This window comes from Apus apus, chromosome Z (assembly GCF_020740795.1).
Source record: "Apus apus isolate bApuApu2 chromosome Z, bApuApu2.pri.cur, whole genome shotgun sequence".
Lineage (NCBI taxonomy): Eukaryota > Metazoa > Chordata > Aves > Apodiformes > Apodidae > Apus > Apus apus.
Window position 1 is genome coordinate 1,223,406 of NC_067312.1, and position 15,481 is coordinate 1,238,886.

The 15,481-nt window shown below is 45.6% G+C and overlaps 1 protein-coding gene across 1 annotated transcript; it reads right to left on the minus strand.

The window, feature by feature from the left end:
• Window positions 1–243: 243 nt before the first annotated feature.
• On the minus strand, window positions 244–10,489 carry LOC127395456 (uncharacterized). The gene is made up of 9 exons (XM_051642520.1): window positions 9,889–10,489; window positions 7,977–8,201; window positions 6,629–6,835; window positions 5,037–5,270; window positions 4,172–4,325; window positions 2,394–2,503; window positions 2,178–2,291; window positions 1,303–1,449; window positions 244–546 (listed from the first exon to the last, which is right to left on the minus strand). Exons 1-9 carry the CDS (start codon window positions 9,967–9,969, stop codon window positions 430–432), a joined length of 1,389 nt encoding a protein of 462 aa, XP_051498480.1. The 5' UTR covers window positions 9,970–10,489; the 3' UTR covers window positions 244–429.
• Between the last annotated feature and the right edge of the window lie 4,992 nt (window positions 10,490–15,481).

Consider the following 15,481-nt stretch of genomic DNA (forward strand, 5'->3'; position numbering starts at 1 on the left):
GTGAACCTGATTGGATTTAAACCCCATGAGTGAAGCATTTCCTGAGGCCAAAAAAAGTCATAAATATACCCTGGGAGTGGAGGAAGAAAATGGAGGAAGAAATGGTGGAAGATCTTCTTGCCCCCCCCAGCGTGCACTTCAGGAGTGGGAGGGAAGAGAGAAGGTGGGAAAAATGGACCTTACACAGAGCAAAAGGCAATTGGAAAGGTAAAAATGACTTTAATAAACAATCAAACTGCATTGCACTATAAATAAACCCAGATAAAATACAAAAAGGTAACACCTTGTGATAATTAACAACCCCAAATTCTTTGTCCTGAACACCACTTCTGGATAGACAGTGAGGAAAGTACCAAAAAGTGCTGCTAGAAACGTGGTGCAAGTGAAACAATCCTTGGAGCCATTAACTGCTACAGGAGGTAATTTGTCTCATTTTTTGGCTGCCCTTGGGAACTTCTGAAACTCCTCCTGCTTCTTGAAGAAGAGCTGAGCAAGGATATGATCTGCTGTGCCATGGAAATAGTCCTTCATCCGGAGGGTTTCCAGCTAGGAAGGAGATGACAGAGTTTTCAAAAGGATGATCACAGCTGCCTGGTCATTTATGCAACAGTGATAATGCAGAAGAAGAAGTGCACCTCAAGTCCAAGATGAAAATTAATTTTCAATTAACCTTCCAGGCCAGGTGGGATGGGGCTTGGAGCAACCTGGGCTGGTGGGAGGTGTCCCTGCCCATGCAGGGGGTTTGGGACTGGATGAGCTTTAAGGTCCCTTCCAACCCAAACCAGCCTGGGATTCTATGACATGTCTTAAGATGACTGGATCCATGTGACCTTAGATAAATACAGCCTTGCTCTGGCTCCTGGGATATAGATTTGTCCAAGGGTTATGAAGATCTCTCCCTGTGGTGGGTGCTCAGCTTGGCAAGACCCCCAGCCTGTCCAGGACTTGTCTGTAGCACCAGCAGAACCTGATGCACAACCAGCATCTGAACTCCATCTCTCTGACACCCACCCTGCCACGGACCTTTGCTGGCTCTTCCCCACCTCCTGTGTCCAGCTACAGATATTTAACAGGGGTTCCCTGCCAGCCAGTCCCTCCAGAGGGGAATTTGCACAGTCAGTACTTGACAGGATTCCTTTTGAAGGTGTGCACCAAAGCAGAAAGCTTCCCTGCTTGAGAAAAGCCCAGTTGAAAGATTGAGTGGCTTTCCTGCTGCAGCAAAGGGGTTGGACTTGACCTTCAGGGGTCCCTTCCAAGCCCTGTGGTTCTCTGATTCCCCCCCTTGTCCAGCTGAATTCTCACCTGGTTTCCTGTGCTGTAGGCCAAAATCAGGAGCAGATCCTCATCACACACACTCTTGATGTAATGCTGGGTCCCAACAGGGAAAAATATGACATCCCCAATGCCAATGTTGAAGTTGGCAGTGACTCCAGAGAGAATAACTCCAGCCTAGGGCAAGTACAGGAGCAACAATCAACACCAGCAACTGTCAGTGGAGAAATAACAGTGCCAGGCAGAGAGGTCCTAGGCAGATTCTTGAGGAAGAACATGATGGAATCTCATCATTCCACCTCTATTCTCTCTGTACTTCAAATTTGCACGGAGTGAGAAGCACATCATGAAGTCCTGTACTCTAAATGGTAACCCTAATTATTCTCTATTTATCTGCTCCTCAGAGGGGCTAAATCTAAAGTTAACCCTAATTATTCTCTATTTATCTGCTCCTCAAAGGGGCTAAATCTAAAGTTAACCCTAATTATTCTCCATTTATCTGCTCCTCAGAGGGGCTAAATCTAAAGTTAACCCTAATTATTCTCCATTTATCTGCTCCTCAGAGGGGCTAAATCTAAAGTATTGCTTTTCTATTTTGTACTCCCAGCACTCAGAAGAGGGAGGATTCCTCTGATTTTGCTGAGCAAGGTGAGACATCAGGGAGAAATTCTTCACCATGAGGGTAGGAAGGTGCTGGAACAGGTTGCCCAGGGAAGCTGTGGCTGCCCCATCCCTGGCAGTGTTGAAGGGCAGGTTGGATGGGGCTTGGAGCAACCTGGGCTGGTGGGAGGTGTCCCTGGCTGTGCAGGGGGTGGGACTGGATGGTCTTAAAGGTCCCTTCCAGCCCAAATCAGTCTGAGATTCTGGGATTCTGGGACTCCTCCCTCCTGGAGGTACCAGCTCACCTGTGCACAGCCACTGATGACATAGCCCATCTCGTTGGCATTGAAGTGGAAATGGGGCTGGCCCAGCCCGTTGCTGAATATCCTGAGGGTTGCCAAGGTAAGGGTGTTCTCGTGCTGCAAAGCAGAACAGAACCAGTCAGAAAAGCACCCGGGTGGGTGATGTCCCCTGTCGTGCACAAGGCAGAGAGGAACCTCCACCCAGCTGAGGGCACACACCTTGTTGAGGGACTCGCTGAAGATCTTCTCCGTCTCGTTGAGGCCGGTGGTGTTCCTGCGGTAGCGAGCCCACTGGAAGACCCCTCCAGGAAAGGGATACTCTGCTGACCCTGAAACCAGACAGCTCATCAGCACCTCCTCCTTGTCTGCACCCTCCTGTGGCCAGGCAGCCCCCGTGAACACCTCTGCCTGGATTCTTCCCATCCCACGTTGCTGTCAGTAACCATACACTTCAAGATCACACAAGCTTCCAGTGTAACTGGTTCATGTCAACTTTATGGCCCTGATGGTCCAAAGACCAAGATTTGGTCAAGATTTTTGTCCCACATCCATTTCTCGTCAGCTCCATCAGCTCCAGTGTGGAGCTCTGCACCTATATTTGCTTTTTATAGCTTCTTGAATAGACTTGGAGTGTTGAAGGGCAGGTTGGATGGGGCTTGGAGGAACCTGGGCTGGTGGGAGGTGTCCCTGCCCAAGCAGGGGGGTTGGATCTAGATGATCTTTAAGGTCCCTTCCAACCCAAAACATTCCATGGTACTATGAACAGATTCTTTACTGCAAGAGTGGCCAAGCACTGGATCAGGCTGGCCAGGGCAGTGGTGGGGTCACTGTCCCTGGAGGTGCTCAAAAAACATGCATTTTGGGACACAGTTTAGTGGGCAGGGTGGGCTTGGGTTGGCAGTTGGACTTGATGATCTGAGAGGTCTTTTCCAGCCTTCATGGTTCTGAGAAGATGCAGCAGCTCCTGAGATGACTCACTGCAGGTTGCTCAGGGTTGGGCTGTGGGCTGGATCTTCTGTTTGTCTGTGTTTGCTTTGGCAGAGAGAGGCCAAGATTTCTCAACATTTCTAACCTGGCTGTGATCAGAACACACCAGGAAGGGCAGGAAATTTCCTTGTGTCCTTTGGGATCTCTAGAAGTCACCAGGGCCACAAGGGCTCATTGTCCTGAGGAGGAAGGGGCAGGACTGAGGGTACAGAGCAGGTTTAATTATTAAATCATCCTGTATCAAGAACCCTTGAGAACCTCCCAAAGCTCTGTCACAGCTTGTTGGCTGGTGGGATCTCAACAGAAGAGGAAGGCACAGGAGCTCTGATGTTTCTTGAAGAATTAGTAAAGAGTTTCAATGGATTGAGGGGTGTTTTTTGATCATTTGGGCTGTGGGGTTGTTGTTGCTTTGGGGATTTTTGTTATTTTGGGATTTTTGGTGGCCACATTGCACTGGGTTCCTATGTTTGGCCTCCATCCCATCGTGCTGCCAGTGCTTGTCCCTGCCAAGAGTGACCAGGTGGGGGCTTGGGGAGGTTCTTCAAGCCCTGGTGGGAACAGCTCCCAGAGCCAAGATGCCCTCTCCAAGCAGCTTTCCAGAGCCAGCAAGGATTGCTTGGAATCATGGAATGCTTTGGGTTGGAAGGGACCTTAAAGACCATCTACTTCCAACCCCCCTGCATGGGCAGGGACACCTCCCACCAGCCCAGGTTGCTCCAAGCCCCATCCAACCTGCCCTTCAACACTGCCAGGGATGGGGCAGCCACAGCTTCCCTGGGCAACCTGGGCCAGGCTCTCACCACCCTCACAGCACAGAATTTCCCCCTCATGTCTAAACTACTTTGAGATAAGAATCAGGTGATACATCTTCAAAGGGCAGTCACGAGCTTATCCGTTTATTTTACCTCCTTAAATTAATATGATTTTTCTCTCTATCCTTCTAACCTCCCGTTCCAGTGCCTCAGCTGCAGTTCCCCCCCCCTCTCCCACCCACAGCTCCCAGGTGCTACCTTTCAGGTTGTAGAAGTACTGCCAGACCAGGCTGTCCGGGGACTGCACGTAGGTGGCGTTGTGGACAAGCTCATCCAAGTTGGGTGGGAGGTTCACTGCCTGGTCCTCTGCTTGCTTCTTGAACGTTCTGATGAAGTTGACTCCACCTTGTGGCTGCGGGACACACAGAACATGTCACTGACACCACAAACTGCAACGTTTTGCTTGGTGGAATATCCCACCTTAGGACCTGGGGGAGACAAATTCCACCTTGTGGACAAACTTCAAGTCTTTAATTGCCTCCCCCTGGCCCTGCTCTGCCCTTCCTTCTCTGCTGCCACAGGGAGCAGAAGGGAAACTTGATCTGTGTCCTGTTTCAGGGTGGGAAGGTCTATCCCAGCTCTGTGGTTTCAACAGGCTGATTCCTCAGGCTCAGCAGAAACTTTGTGGCCATATTCCTGCTCGAGGGACATTGCCAAGTAGGCAGCTCAAATAAGATCCATTTTAAGAAGGAGAAGGACTTAGCTATAGTTTTCTATCAGGCCTTCTTCTCTGAGCCCACAGAACTCATCAAGGGGCTGCAGGGAAATGAGCTTTGGGCTTCACTCTGGTTTATTTTCCCTCCCACCTTTGGAAATACAAAGGAACCTCCAGGAGCTGGGGATAAATGTGAAGGGTGGAGGAGAAGGAGAGAGCATCATCAGGTATTTCTCCTTGTGTATAAAGGAACAGCCAGTGTGACACACAGGACATGTGTGTGGCCTTCCACAGTGGTGGGACTAAAGAGGAGAGCTGAAGGAGGGAGGATCCTCTCCAAGAAATGGAGAATGAGCCTGGAGTGCATGTGTAGAAGCCAAGATAGAAGGTGGCTGCCCTACCACACACCTTTAGTGCTCTAGCTGCTATATCCTCTGGGGTGGAGAAAAATGCATCATCTACATCCAAGGTCTGCAGTTCTTCATGTGTTGTGAAAAACAGCAGGAAGAGACAGTCCTCTGCTCCTACATTCTTTATCCAGTGCACAGTGTTCCTAGGGAAGAAGACCACTTGGCCAGCTGTGACGTTGTATGTGGTGACCACGCTGTCATCTGGACCAACAACTCCAACCCAGGCACTGCCCTGTAACACAAGCAGGGTGGAATTCAGGTTGTCTCATCTCCTCCACAGGCAGCAAAGCAGTATCTCCAATAACCTGAAGCCTGCTAGGAGGAAACAGACCCTGCTGCTCTCTCCACCAAGCCTGGGTGAACTCAACTCCAGGATAGCACTGGAAGAGACAACATTTTAGAAGGTTTAAGGAACCCATGACAAGTACACGTTGCTTGCATTGACTGAAGAGGCTGTGACCAGGTGTAAGGGAGTCATCTTGGACCAAATCTGCTGGAGAGAGGAGCAGGTGTTTGTGGAATGCCTTGCCCCAGGGATGAGCCCTCATCCAGCTGGAGCTGCTCAGTTTTATCCTGATCCAAGTATGAATAATTGTTCTTAGAATGAAATGAATGACTGAGACATATCTATACTTCCAGATAAAAAAAAACTATCTTGTTTTCAAATTAATACCCTGTCTTAAATTCCTCAGGGTGAGTGTTTATCTCATTTCCCTTAGTTGGACAGATTGGGAATGTGACACTCAGGTGAGACAGAGCAAACCTTTCCAAAGGTATTTGGGGATGGAGGAGGAAGGGAGAGGGATTTGATCTAGGAAAGAGAAGACCTTATGAGAACCAAACAGTCTCCCAGGTTTTAAATGCTGTGAGAAAGACAGATGAACTGAGGCTCTCCACAGCTGAAGGAGAGAAACAAGGAGAAATGAGGGTTCCTTTAATTCTTTTTTGCCACAAATAAAAATGGGGTTTGTGCACCAGCACAAACTTTCTCATGGTTTGTGTGATGAAACATGAGAGGGAACTATATTATTTTTTGATTTGGTAACAGCTCCTTTGTTGGAGATCTTTAAAAACTGAATAAAACTGTCAGCTAGGCTTTAGGTATCCTTATATCTATCCTTCTATCTCTTCTTATATCTGTCCTTATATATATCTATATCTATATCTATATCTACATCTATATCTATCCTTATCCTGCACCAGTACAGGGATGGAGCCAGAGGCTTTCTTAAGAACCTTACAGTCCATCTCTGGGCTGCTGTGATGGCTCTAGAATGTAATTACTTTAATTATTGTAAGCACTTGGGTAAGGACACAAAACTCTGTAACTTTCAGGTGTCCACACCTCTCCTCTGAGCTGTTTTTCTCCTGGACTGGAAGCTGCAGATGTCTGGTCCTCTTGCAGGTACCATTCCACAGCCTGTTTGAAGCACCTGTATTTGAAAATGTTCTTTCAAGCAGGAAAACTAAAGTCACCCACCAATCAGTGGTAATTCTGCTCTTCTGACCTGCTGACATGTGCATGGAATGTGGATGGAATTGGTGCACATGGTGCTTTCATGGATAAAAGCTGCAGTCATCTGATGATACCTGGAGCATGTAGCCATGTTCATTGGCATTAAAATGCCAGTGAGGAGCCCGGAGCCCTTTGCTCTTGATCCTCAAGGTGCCAAAAGTCATTCTGGAACGATGGTTATTGATACTTCTCCCAAACTCCATTTCTTCATCATTTTGATATTCCTTGACATCATTCCTGAATCTTGCCCACTGAATTTCACCACCTGGGTAGTTAAATACCTGGAAAGTTGGTGAGAATGGAGAGTTGTGTGAATTGTGGACAGTGGGGAAGAAACATTCCAAAGGTATTTGAGAAGATTCTATTCCTTTTCTCAGGGGTGTTTTTCCCTGTAGATATTTTAGTTGATTTTCCCAGGCATTTATATGCCTTGATGTAATAATTGAATAATGTAATCATGACATCACATGCTGTGATGTAATCATCTCTTTTCAACAAAGGAGAAATAAGCAGTGACATCAAAACCAAAATGATCTTCCCTTTTTACACCATCCTGGACTTGGATTTGGGAAATCAGTTGGATATGTGCTTAAAGATTCAAAACATTGAAAAAAACTTGCCCTGAGAAAGGTGTTTTTTCTGGATTTCCCTGGTTGCAAACTATTTCTACCCAAAACTATTCCTTTCCCAATGTTTATGCAGCCTCTAGAACAGGTTTTGTACTTTCAAGAATCACCTTGCTCTGAGGAAGGGCACCTAAAAAAGGGTCACTCTCCTCTTAAACAGGTTTTGTTTTGCATTTTCTGTTGGAAAATGGATTCCATAGTTAAATCTAACAGGGAAGAGTCCCAGAATGGTTGTTGTCAGTATAAAATACCCCACTACCTAATCTATCCCTTTCCCTCTTTTGCTGCAAATGAATCAGGCATTATTTTATTTCTATTAAAAATGTATTTAGAAGATGGAGGATTTCTCTGCAGTTTGCTCATTTCTGTAAGTAAAACACACCTAAACAAAACCTACACCATCCCTAGGGCTTCATTAATTAATTCATTGTAGCTCACAAACAAGATCAAGGAGTTGAGCTGTAGGAATCTGTTTGAATCCAGTCCCAAGTGCAGCTCAGCTTCCAGGAAGATCTGATCTTCCTGGTTTTGTTTCTCAGAATTTTACACCATTCTGACTATTTCAGAGTCCCACTTGAATTGGTTGCCTTGTCTTGCAGACCCTGTTTGTGGGGGGAAACTCTTTAGCTCTCCAAGAGGCAGAGATCCACACCACTTCCAACATCTGAGTGAAAAGCTGTCAGGAAGTTTGTCTCTCTCCCCATGGATCAGAAAAGAAGCCTGGATAACAGGGTTTGGAGTTTGGTGACACTTCTGGATCTGATGCTTGACTTACTGCCCAAGATGAAGAGTTTACCTTTGATTTCTGCAGGTGATTGAGGAACTGGAATTTGATATCCACACGTTTCTCCTCGGGCTCTGGGGAAGGGGGACCATCCTCTTTCCCCCCTGTCTCTCTCAGGAAGGCAGTGGTGTTGACATAGACCAAGGAGAGGACCAGCACCCCGATGGCAGTGGTGATGACACAGGCCAGCAAGCAGAGCAGGAAGACTTTCATCAGGGACCAGCTGCCCTTTCTTCCCTGAAATTAAGAAAAAAGCCCCCCCCAGATGAAAGCTTGATGAGACTTAACACACAGGAGAGAGTTTCTGATGGTTCTTTTGTAACCAGAAGGGGAGAGGACAGGCCAGGAGGGGGTCATTTCATCTGTAGCAACTGCTCAGGGCCTCATTTCCTGAAAATGTACTGCAAATTTCCACTTTGGATATGGAGGCCTCGGGAGGAGGGAGAAGAAACAGGAGCACACGAGTTCTTTAGAGGAGCCCAGGGCATTTCTGGCACCAGGAAGCATCAACGTGGTGAGGATTTTCAGTGTTTCCTGTCCCTTAACCTTTTCTGCTGCTGAAGCTGCAGCTTCAGATGAATAGAGACTGCATTTTCTGGCCCAGATTGTCAAACTCTTGGCTGATTCTGGGCACAGAGTTGGACCTGCCTTGAAAAGCCTAATTTTTCAAATGCTGAGTGCCTGAAAATCAGCTGTGAAGCTTGATTCCTTAAGCTGGACAAGGAAAAAAATTGAAGATTATTTACTGATTTTAACAAAACGACTGTTTTTTTGGATCAATCTCTTTGAGATAAGCTCTTTACAAGGGCATTTCTGTTGCCAGCAGAAAAGTCCTGAAATACCATCCTATTCTAGTTGGTAATAAGCTTTTCTTCAGTTTAAATGAGCCCCTTTTAAAAGCTTCTGTTCAATTAAATATCACAGCAGTAGGACCCAGCCCAAAGTCTCATCAGAGTTAAATGCATTTGAAAATCCCCATTTTTCCAGATTTGAAGGACCTTGAATTTCCAGCATTTCCACAGCAGTGGCACCAACTGGATCATTATTTTTGGAGTGGAAAGAATGCTGGACATACTACATAATAATCATGATGAACACAGAACATCCGACCTCAGCACGACTGGAGGGAGGGAGGGAGTGATGTGGTGAGGAAATGACAAGCCTGGGAATGTTTCTAGCCAAGAAGCAGCATTGTGCAGGCTGCAAACAAATGTAGCTGCTGGTGAGTGAGGTGCCAGCTCTTGTTGCATGATGTTGATTCAAATCAAAAACTTTAATGGGAAAAGTACAGAGAATTACTTTTCTCAAGGGCAAAACAACAACAACAAGAAGAGATTAAACTAATGAGTAACTCAGTGGAGATATTAAACATCAGCACAAGATGAGGTTTTAAGGAGCAGTTTCTGTTAAAATCAATGGAGAATCCTCCTAAGATAATTACTTTCTCCAGCAGTTACAGGATAAAGAATTGAGCTATTAACTTAAGTGGGGCCAGGGAAGGATGTCTCACAGTGCAGACCCTAACTGCATTTTAGGACCTTAGCAATTGCAGCCCTTTAGAGCTTTTCTTTTCTTCAGGACTTTCTTAACCATAGAATCATGGAATGGTTTGGGTTGGAAGGGACCTTCAAGATCACCTAGTCCCACCCCTTGCATGGGCAGGGACACCTCCCACCAGCCCAGGCTGCTCCAAGCCCCATCCAACCTGCCAGGGATGGGGCAGCCACAGCTTCCCTGGGCAACCTGGGCCAGGGTCTCACCACCCTCACAGCAAAGAATTTCCTCCTCACCTTAAGGAATTTCTTAATACTATAGGATTAGGGGAATTTCTTAATACTATAGGATTAGGTCACGTCACCAAACAAAGGTTTAGTCTTCAGGCTGACTCTGTTAATGATGTTTTGTCAAAGAAAACAACTGGTACCTCTTCTTTCTTTGGCCACTCTTTGGCTTTGGAAGAACTCTGGATGCTCTCTCCGTGCATTTCAAACGCCTGGTTATCCATTCAGTAAAGCTGAAATTGATCAGTCCACAGGAGGCAAGAAAAACACTGCAAGGAAAGAATGTTCATACAAATACGTGCTCAGTTATGTCAGAGTCCAGGGAAGTGACTCATTTTCTTCTGCAGAGCAACACTGATGGTATTAAGTGCAGCACAAGTGTGCAGGAATGTGATGCAACCCCAAAAATTCTTCACTGAACTCCCCAGAAAGATGTGATGATTTCCAGGTTCAGCCTTCACGTTATTCATGTATCACATGAACCCTGAGACACAACAAGACAATGAGGCAAGAGTCTGAACCATCAAACTGGTGGGGGAAAGCAAAAGAAGAGAGGTCACCTAGCTCCTTCACCTATGCCAGGGACCTAACCTATGAAATTACAGCTTGGGCTGGTTGTGTAATCTCCTTCTTAAACCACAAAAACGGTTGAGGTTCCAGAAATACTTTGGCAACCCATTTCCCTGCTTACGTGCTATTATTGTGTCCTGCTTGTTGAAAAGGTTGTGACAAGCCCAAATCACTCTTGCTGCAAAAGAACAGGTACATTTTACCCTCCCACAATGGTCCTGGCGACGCAGGAGCTGCCCCACTGGGTGACACCAACAGTTCATCCAGCCCAGCAATGTTTTTTTCCAAGAGGACTTCAGGAATTGCTAAGGGAGAAGGTGGCCTGGCTCCTATGTCCAGGTTGCACCTTTCACACTCCACAAGCCCACATCCCTGTTGGATGAGAGCTGCTGGAGGGAACAGCCTCTTCCCTTTGGGTTTCATTCTGTGAAAAACTCCACGTCTTTGTCCTCCTCTTTTCTGAACCTCCCAGGTTTGCTGCTGGCAGGTTACAACGAAGAGGGCTCCTCAGTCCTCAGCAGATCTCCTGCCAGCTCCTTTCATTTCTGGATTGTGGGATTTGAGCAACATCCAACACATGTTCCACTCTCCAAGCTGGAGGTTTGAGCCTTTTCAGTCTCTCCCTATCAGGCAGCTCTTCTGTCTCCACCAACATTCCAGTCACTCTCCCCTGGAGCTTCTCTAACTCCACCAGATTATAAAGAAGAGCAACACACTTCATTGCTGACTGCTCTCCAAGTGCTGCTCTCCATCTGTCTTTCCTGAAAAGAATTTCCTAGGAATTTCCTTGTTGTGAGGCACTCAAGTGTTAAATGCCACACACAGGTTTGCAAAGACCTCTCCCTTTTTTCCTTCCCTCTCCTCATTTCTGAGCTTTGTCCACCCTCCCTTGCTGATGTTCTAAGTAAACATTTTACCTTCACTGACATCATTACTTACTCTCTGCAGGGCAGTCATGGACCAACAGTATCCTTGGTCCTCCCTGCCATCAGTGAGGGACTTCTTGTTGATGGTCATAAGCAACAAGGAACTTTTGGGCTGGTTCATTATCTTTGACTGCTCTTCCTCCTTGTCTCTCATTTTTTTGTGCTTTGGACCTTCCAAAAAGCACAAAAGTCCAAACTGACTCATCCTGAGGGACATTGTGGCCATTTCTGTCATGCTGCCTTCTTGAAGAACTTTGAGGGCTTCAAGACACATTATATTTATTTTCACTGTTCCATATTAAGCTGTCCTGCAACTTTATCTTAGACACATGGATTTTTTTGAAATGCCAAAGTCTGGAGCACCTTTTTCCTAGACTTTTTTTTCCAGTAGGATTTTGCAGATAATATTTTCACTTCTTGTAGTTGTTTGTTTCGGTTTTTCTTTTTCTACCCTTCCTCTTTTCCATTCTAAAAGTCTTGAAAACCTTGTAACAAAGTTCTTATATTAACCTCCACCTTCTGTATCAAACTCACATCATCCTAGTCTAAAAATCCCCTGGATACTCTGTGGTCAATTTATTTTCCCCCAACAAATATTTGCTTAACGAGGACTCCTGAAGGCAAATGATTCTGTCAGCTGTTTAAAAAAAAAATGCTCCTCCCATCTTAGCCTTTTTAGCTTGCTGGTCTTAATGGGAGGTCCTCAGCTTAACAGCACTTGGGCTTTTTTCTCCTTTCCTTATCACAAAGATATTTTCATCAGATTTTCTCCCTCTATATTCTAGACATAAACACAAAGGTAAATATTCCTAGAGAAGCAAATCTCTCCTCCCTTTTTCCTCAGGAGCCAAGTCTGCTTTTTCTTTTCTGTATTAATCCATTAACCAAAGAACTAGCCCATCAAGTAAACACTTACCCTGCCTAAATCCCAACTGTGTAGAGAACTTTGTAGATCCTTCCATTTTTTTCCCATGCAGCCCCCACTACCATTGACATCTTAAATATTAACCAGACATGTTCACTCTCCTGTTTTCTATATTGCTCACATCTTTTTTATAAACCCCCTGTCTCCATGGTTACTGTGTCTCTGGCCACCTTTCCACTGATAACACTTCAGATTCTTTTGTCACCAGTCATTCATTCTAGTTGAGAAGCACTTCTTTTCCCTTATGAGCCAGCAACCATCTCTCCTCAGCAATCCTTTCTTTTCTGTCCTGGAAGAGCTGTGGAAGCTCAGCCATTCAAACTGGCAGCAGGAGGATCAGGTCAATTAAAATGAAAAGTTTTTCTCATTTCCCTTTCAACAGCAGTTCTCTCTGTCCAGTGAGAGACCTACCAGCTGTGAAGTTGACCAGATATTTTGAATAATCATTTTAAATGAATTAAAACCCATGCTAGATCACAGAATCCAGGATCAACAAGAAAAGATACATCATGATTTTCAAGGGTTTCATAACTGTAGATCTGTATATGTGGGAATTCATAAGCATCTCTTGGAACACAAACAGAACTGGCAGTTCTCAGTTACATGGGAAAATAATTCATGGGTTGGGAATGAGTGACTCTGGGGTTTGCACAGAATCACCAAGGTTGGAAAAGACCTTCGAGATCAAGTCCAAGATAATCCTTTTCAGACTAAGCCAGCTATAAATTCTACCCAAATTAACTCCCTGCTGGCAGAACTGTTGGTCTTCATGAGATCTGGAGCCTGGGATTCACTTTCCCTGCCCCAGCACCTCCTGTGTCAGGGACTGCAGAGCTGCAGAGAGACGTGCTCCTGCAGATGCCCCGTTGGAGAGGAGAGGGCTGCAGCAGAGTCATTCCATTGCAACATCAGGACCACACTGGATTCTCAGCAACCATCTCAAAGGCAAAAATCCCCAAGCCAAAAGTCCCATTTCCCCCCCCTACCACCACGCCAAGCCAGAATCTTACCACAGAGAGGATCTTGAGAAGATTAAAGAGCCCAACACTTGTCTTCCTCACAGCCTCTGCTTCCCTCGGCTCATTTTCCTGCTATATATACCCCGGACTTCAGGAAGTGCCCTCCTCATAAAATATTTCCTGTATATGCAAATACACAGGTTCACAATTGCTCGTGGACATCCTTAGCAAACAGTTCTTGCTGAGAAATGATGACCTGCTAGTTTTCAGCATTTCCTTCCAATCCTGGTCTCTCTGTCTTTCAGCCTTTTTGGTTTTCCCACTGTTCAACACAATTCCTTGGCTCTGCTCTAGCCTCAAGGACATCCCTGACATCTTGGATATGGCAATTCTTTTTGCTGGGTACTTGGATTTCCAGATTCCATTATTTTTCCTTTATTCTAACTTACCAGCAAACTAAAGTCCAGCTATAATTGCAAGAACTGACCAGTGTACACAACCAAAAAGCTACTGTTTTCTATTGATGCATAAGGGATCAAATCCTTATATGTCAAATATATATAGATCAAGTATTTATATATATCAAATCAAATCCTCTCTCATGGCCTTCAAAGTCATGATAGCATTTTAAAAAACATATTTTATGTGAAACCAGTTGTCTCTACATACTCAGTAATGGTGGGGATTTTTCTTAATATAATTTTATTTTATTCTTATTTGAATTTCTGCTGTTTTCAACTAAAGAGTGTCACTCATTTATTGCTTAGATTCCCATGCCTAAGATACTTTTATCTTGTGCAGCACAATCCCTCACACACTGGACCTTATCCAAGATCAAAGCCTTTCACACTTGGCCAATATGAAGTTAGGAAAGGTCAACATTCAAGAATGTCAACAGCAGTTTTTACTCAGGTCTGTGTGCCATCAAAATGACAAGTTGCCCTGAAAGTCTCCACCAAAGGAGAGAGGGATCTGGAGCCTAAGAAAAATAAAACTCCAGAGGATGAAGTATCTCACAAATAGGGATATGTATGAGGATTCTCCAGGGGGGAATTAATGAAAAAGACTTTCTACACAGCAAACAAACTCAGAACTTCCCTTGATGTTATGGCCAAGAGAGCAGGGGGGGCTTTACATTCGTCCTGGACAGGAGACGAGGGGAGTGTGGTGTAACCTCTGAGTACCCTCAGGTCATCAATCTCACTTTGAGCCCACCTTGCTTGTGTTCCCAGCACCCAAGGAGTGTCTGCACATCTGGGTGGGTACATCACCCTTTCTGCTCTGAGCTGTGGAAGCACAAGCCCCTCCAAACACAGGAGCTGACAGCTGAGGCAGTGCCACACCAGCTGTGCTGAGAACCTGAGGTGTTCCACATGCACAACCACCTACACCCAGCAGCCAGAGGAGTGCAAACTCGTCGTGATCCACACTCCCTGGGGGATGTCAGGGGGAAAACCCCCTCATTTTCCCCTGCACATCTGAATTGCTTTGGTAAAATGACCTCTGGCAAACAAACACCTCCTGTCTCAATACAGACAGCAGTTACACCCACAGTGCCAGCTGGCTTGTACATCCCTGTCAAAGAGTGTAGAAGCTTCTACAAGGACGTTTCCCACCCCAGCAATTTAATTTTCTGTACTCTGACTTCAGCTCTAGCTCAGCATTTGAGCAAGACCAATAAAATCTGTCTGAAACACACTCTGACGTCTCACTTCAGATCTCTGCTCTGACAACACCACCAGGGCCATAAAGTGAAGACATTATCATTCCCCCACTTACTAATTCTCAACGGGAAGACGGGGTGGGGGGGAACATGGAACTAACTTCTCTTCCCTTTCAGTTTCTGTATCACTTCTCAGAATCAGCACATGCTCATGTCACTGCTCTCATGTGTACCTAGAAATAGCCAGATGAAAAGGCAACAGCTCCCTGGGAAGGTGTGTTGCCACCCTTTGTTTACTGACAACCCAACACGCCAGGCTACGTGAGATGAGTCTCAGGGGAGGTACAAAGGGGCTTCCAAATTGTTCTGACACCCCATTTCAGTTCACAACTCAGATGACTACTTACAGCTTCTCTCTTTGTCTCTCAATTTGCTGCTGCCAAGTGGGCTAAATCCCACTCCTCTCTCCCCTGCATAAGTTTCCAGTGCTTATCTGTGGCTTTCACCAGAGAATTCTATTCAATTATGCTGAAAATAAATAAATAAATAAAAGAATTCAATCTATTCCTTGAGGCTCACTGGAGGATTTTACATGCTTTAAAGCCAAGGAAAATAGAAGGAAGAGCAGGGCCAAGCAGCTGCTGGACCAGTTCAGCTGAAACACATTTTGTGCTCCCCTGTCCTGGTTTAAAA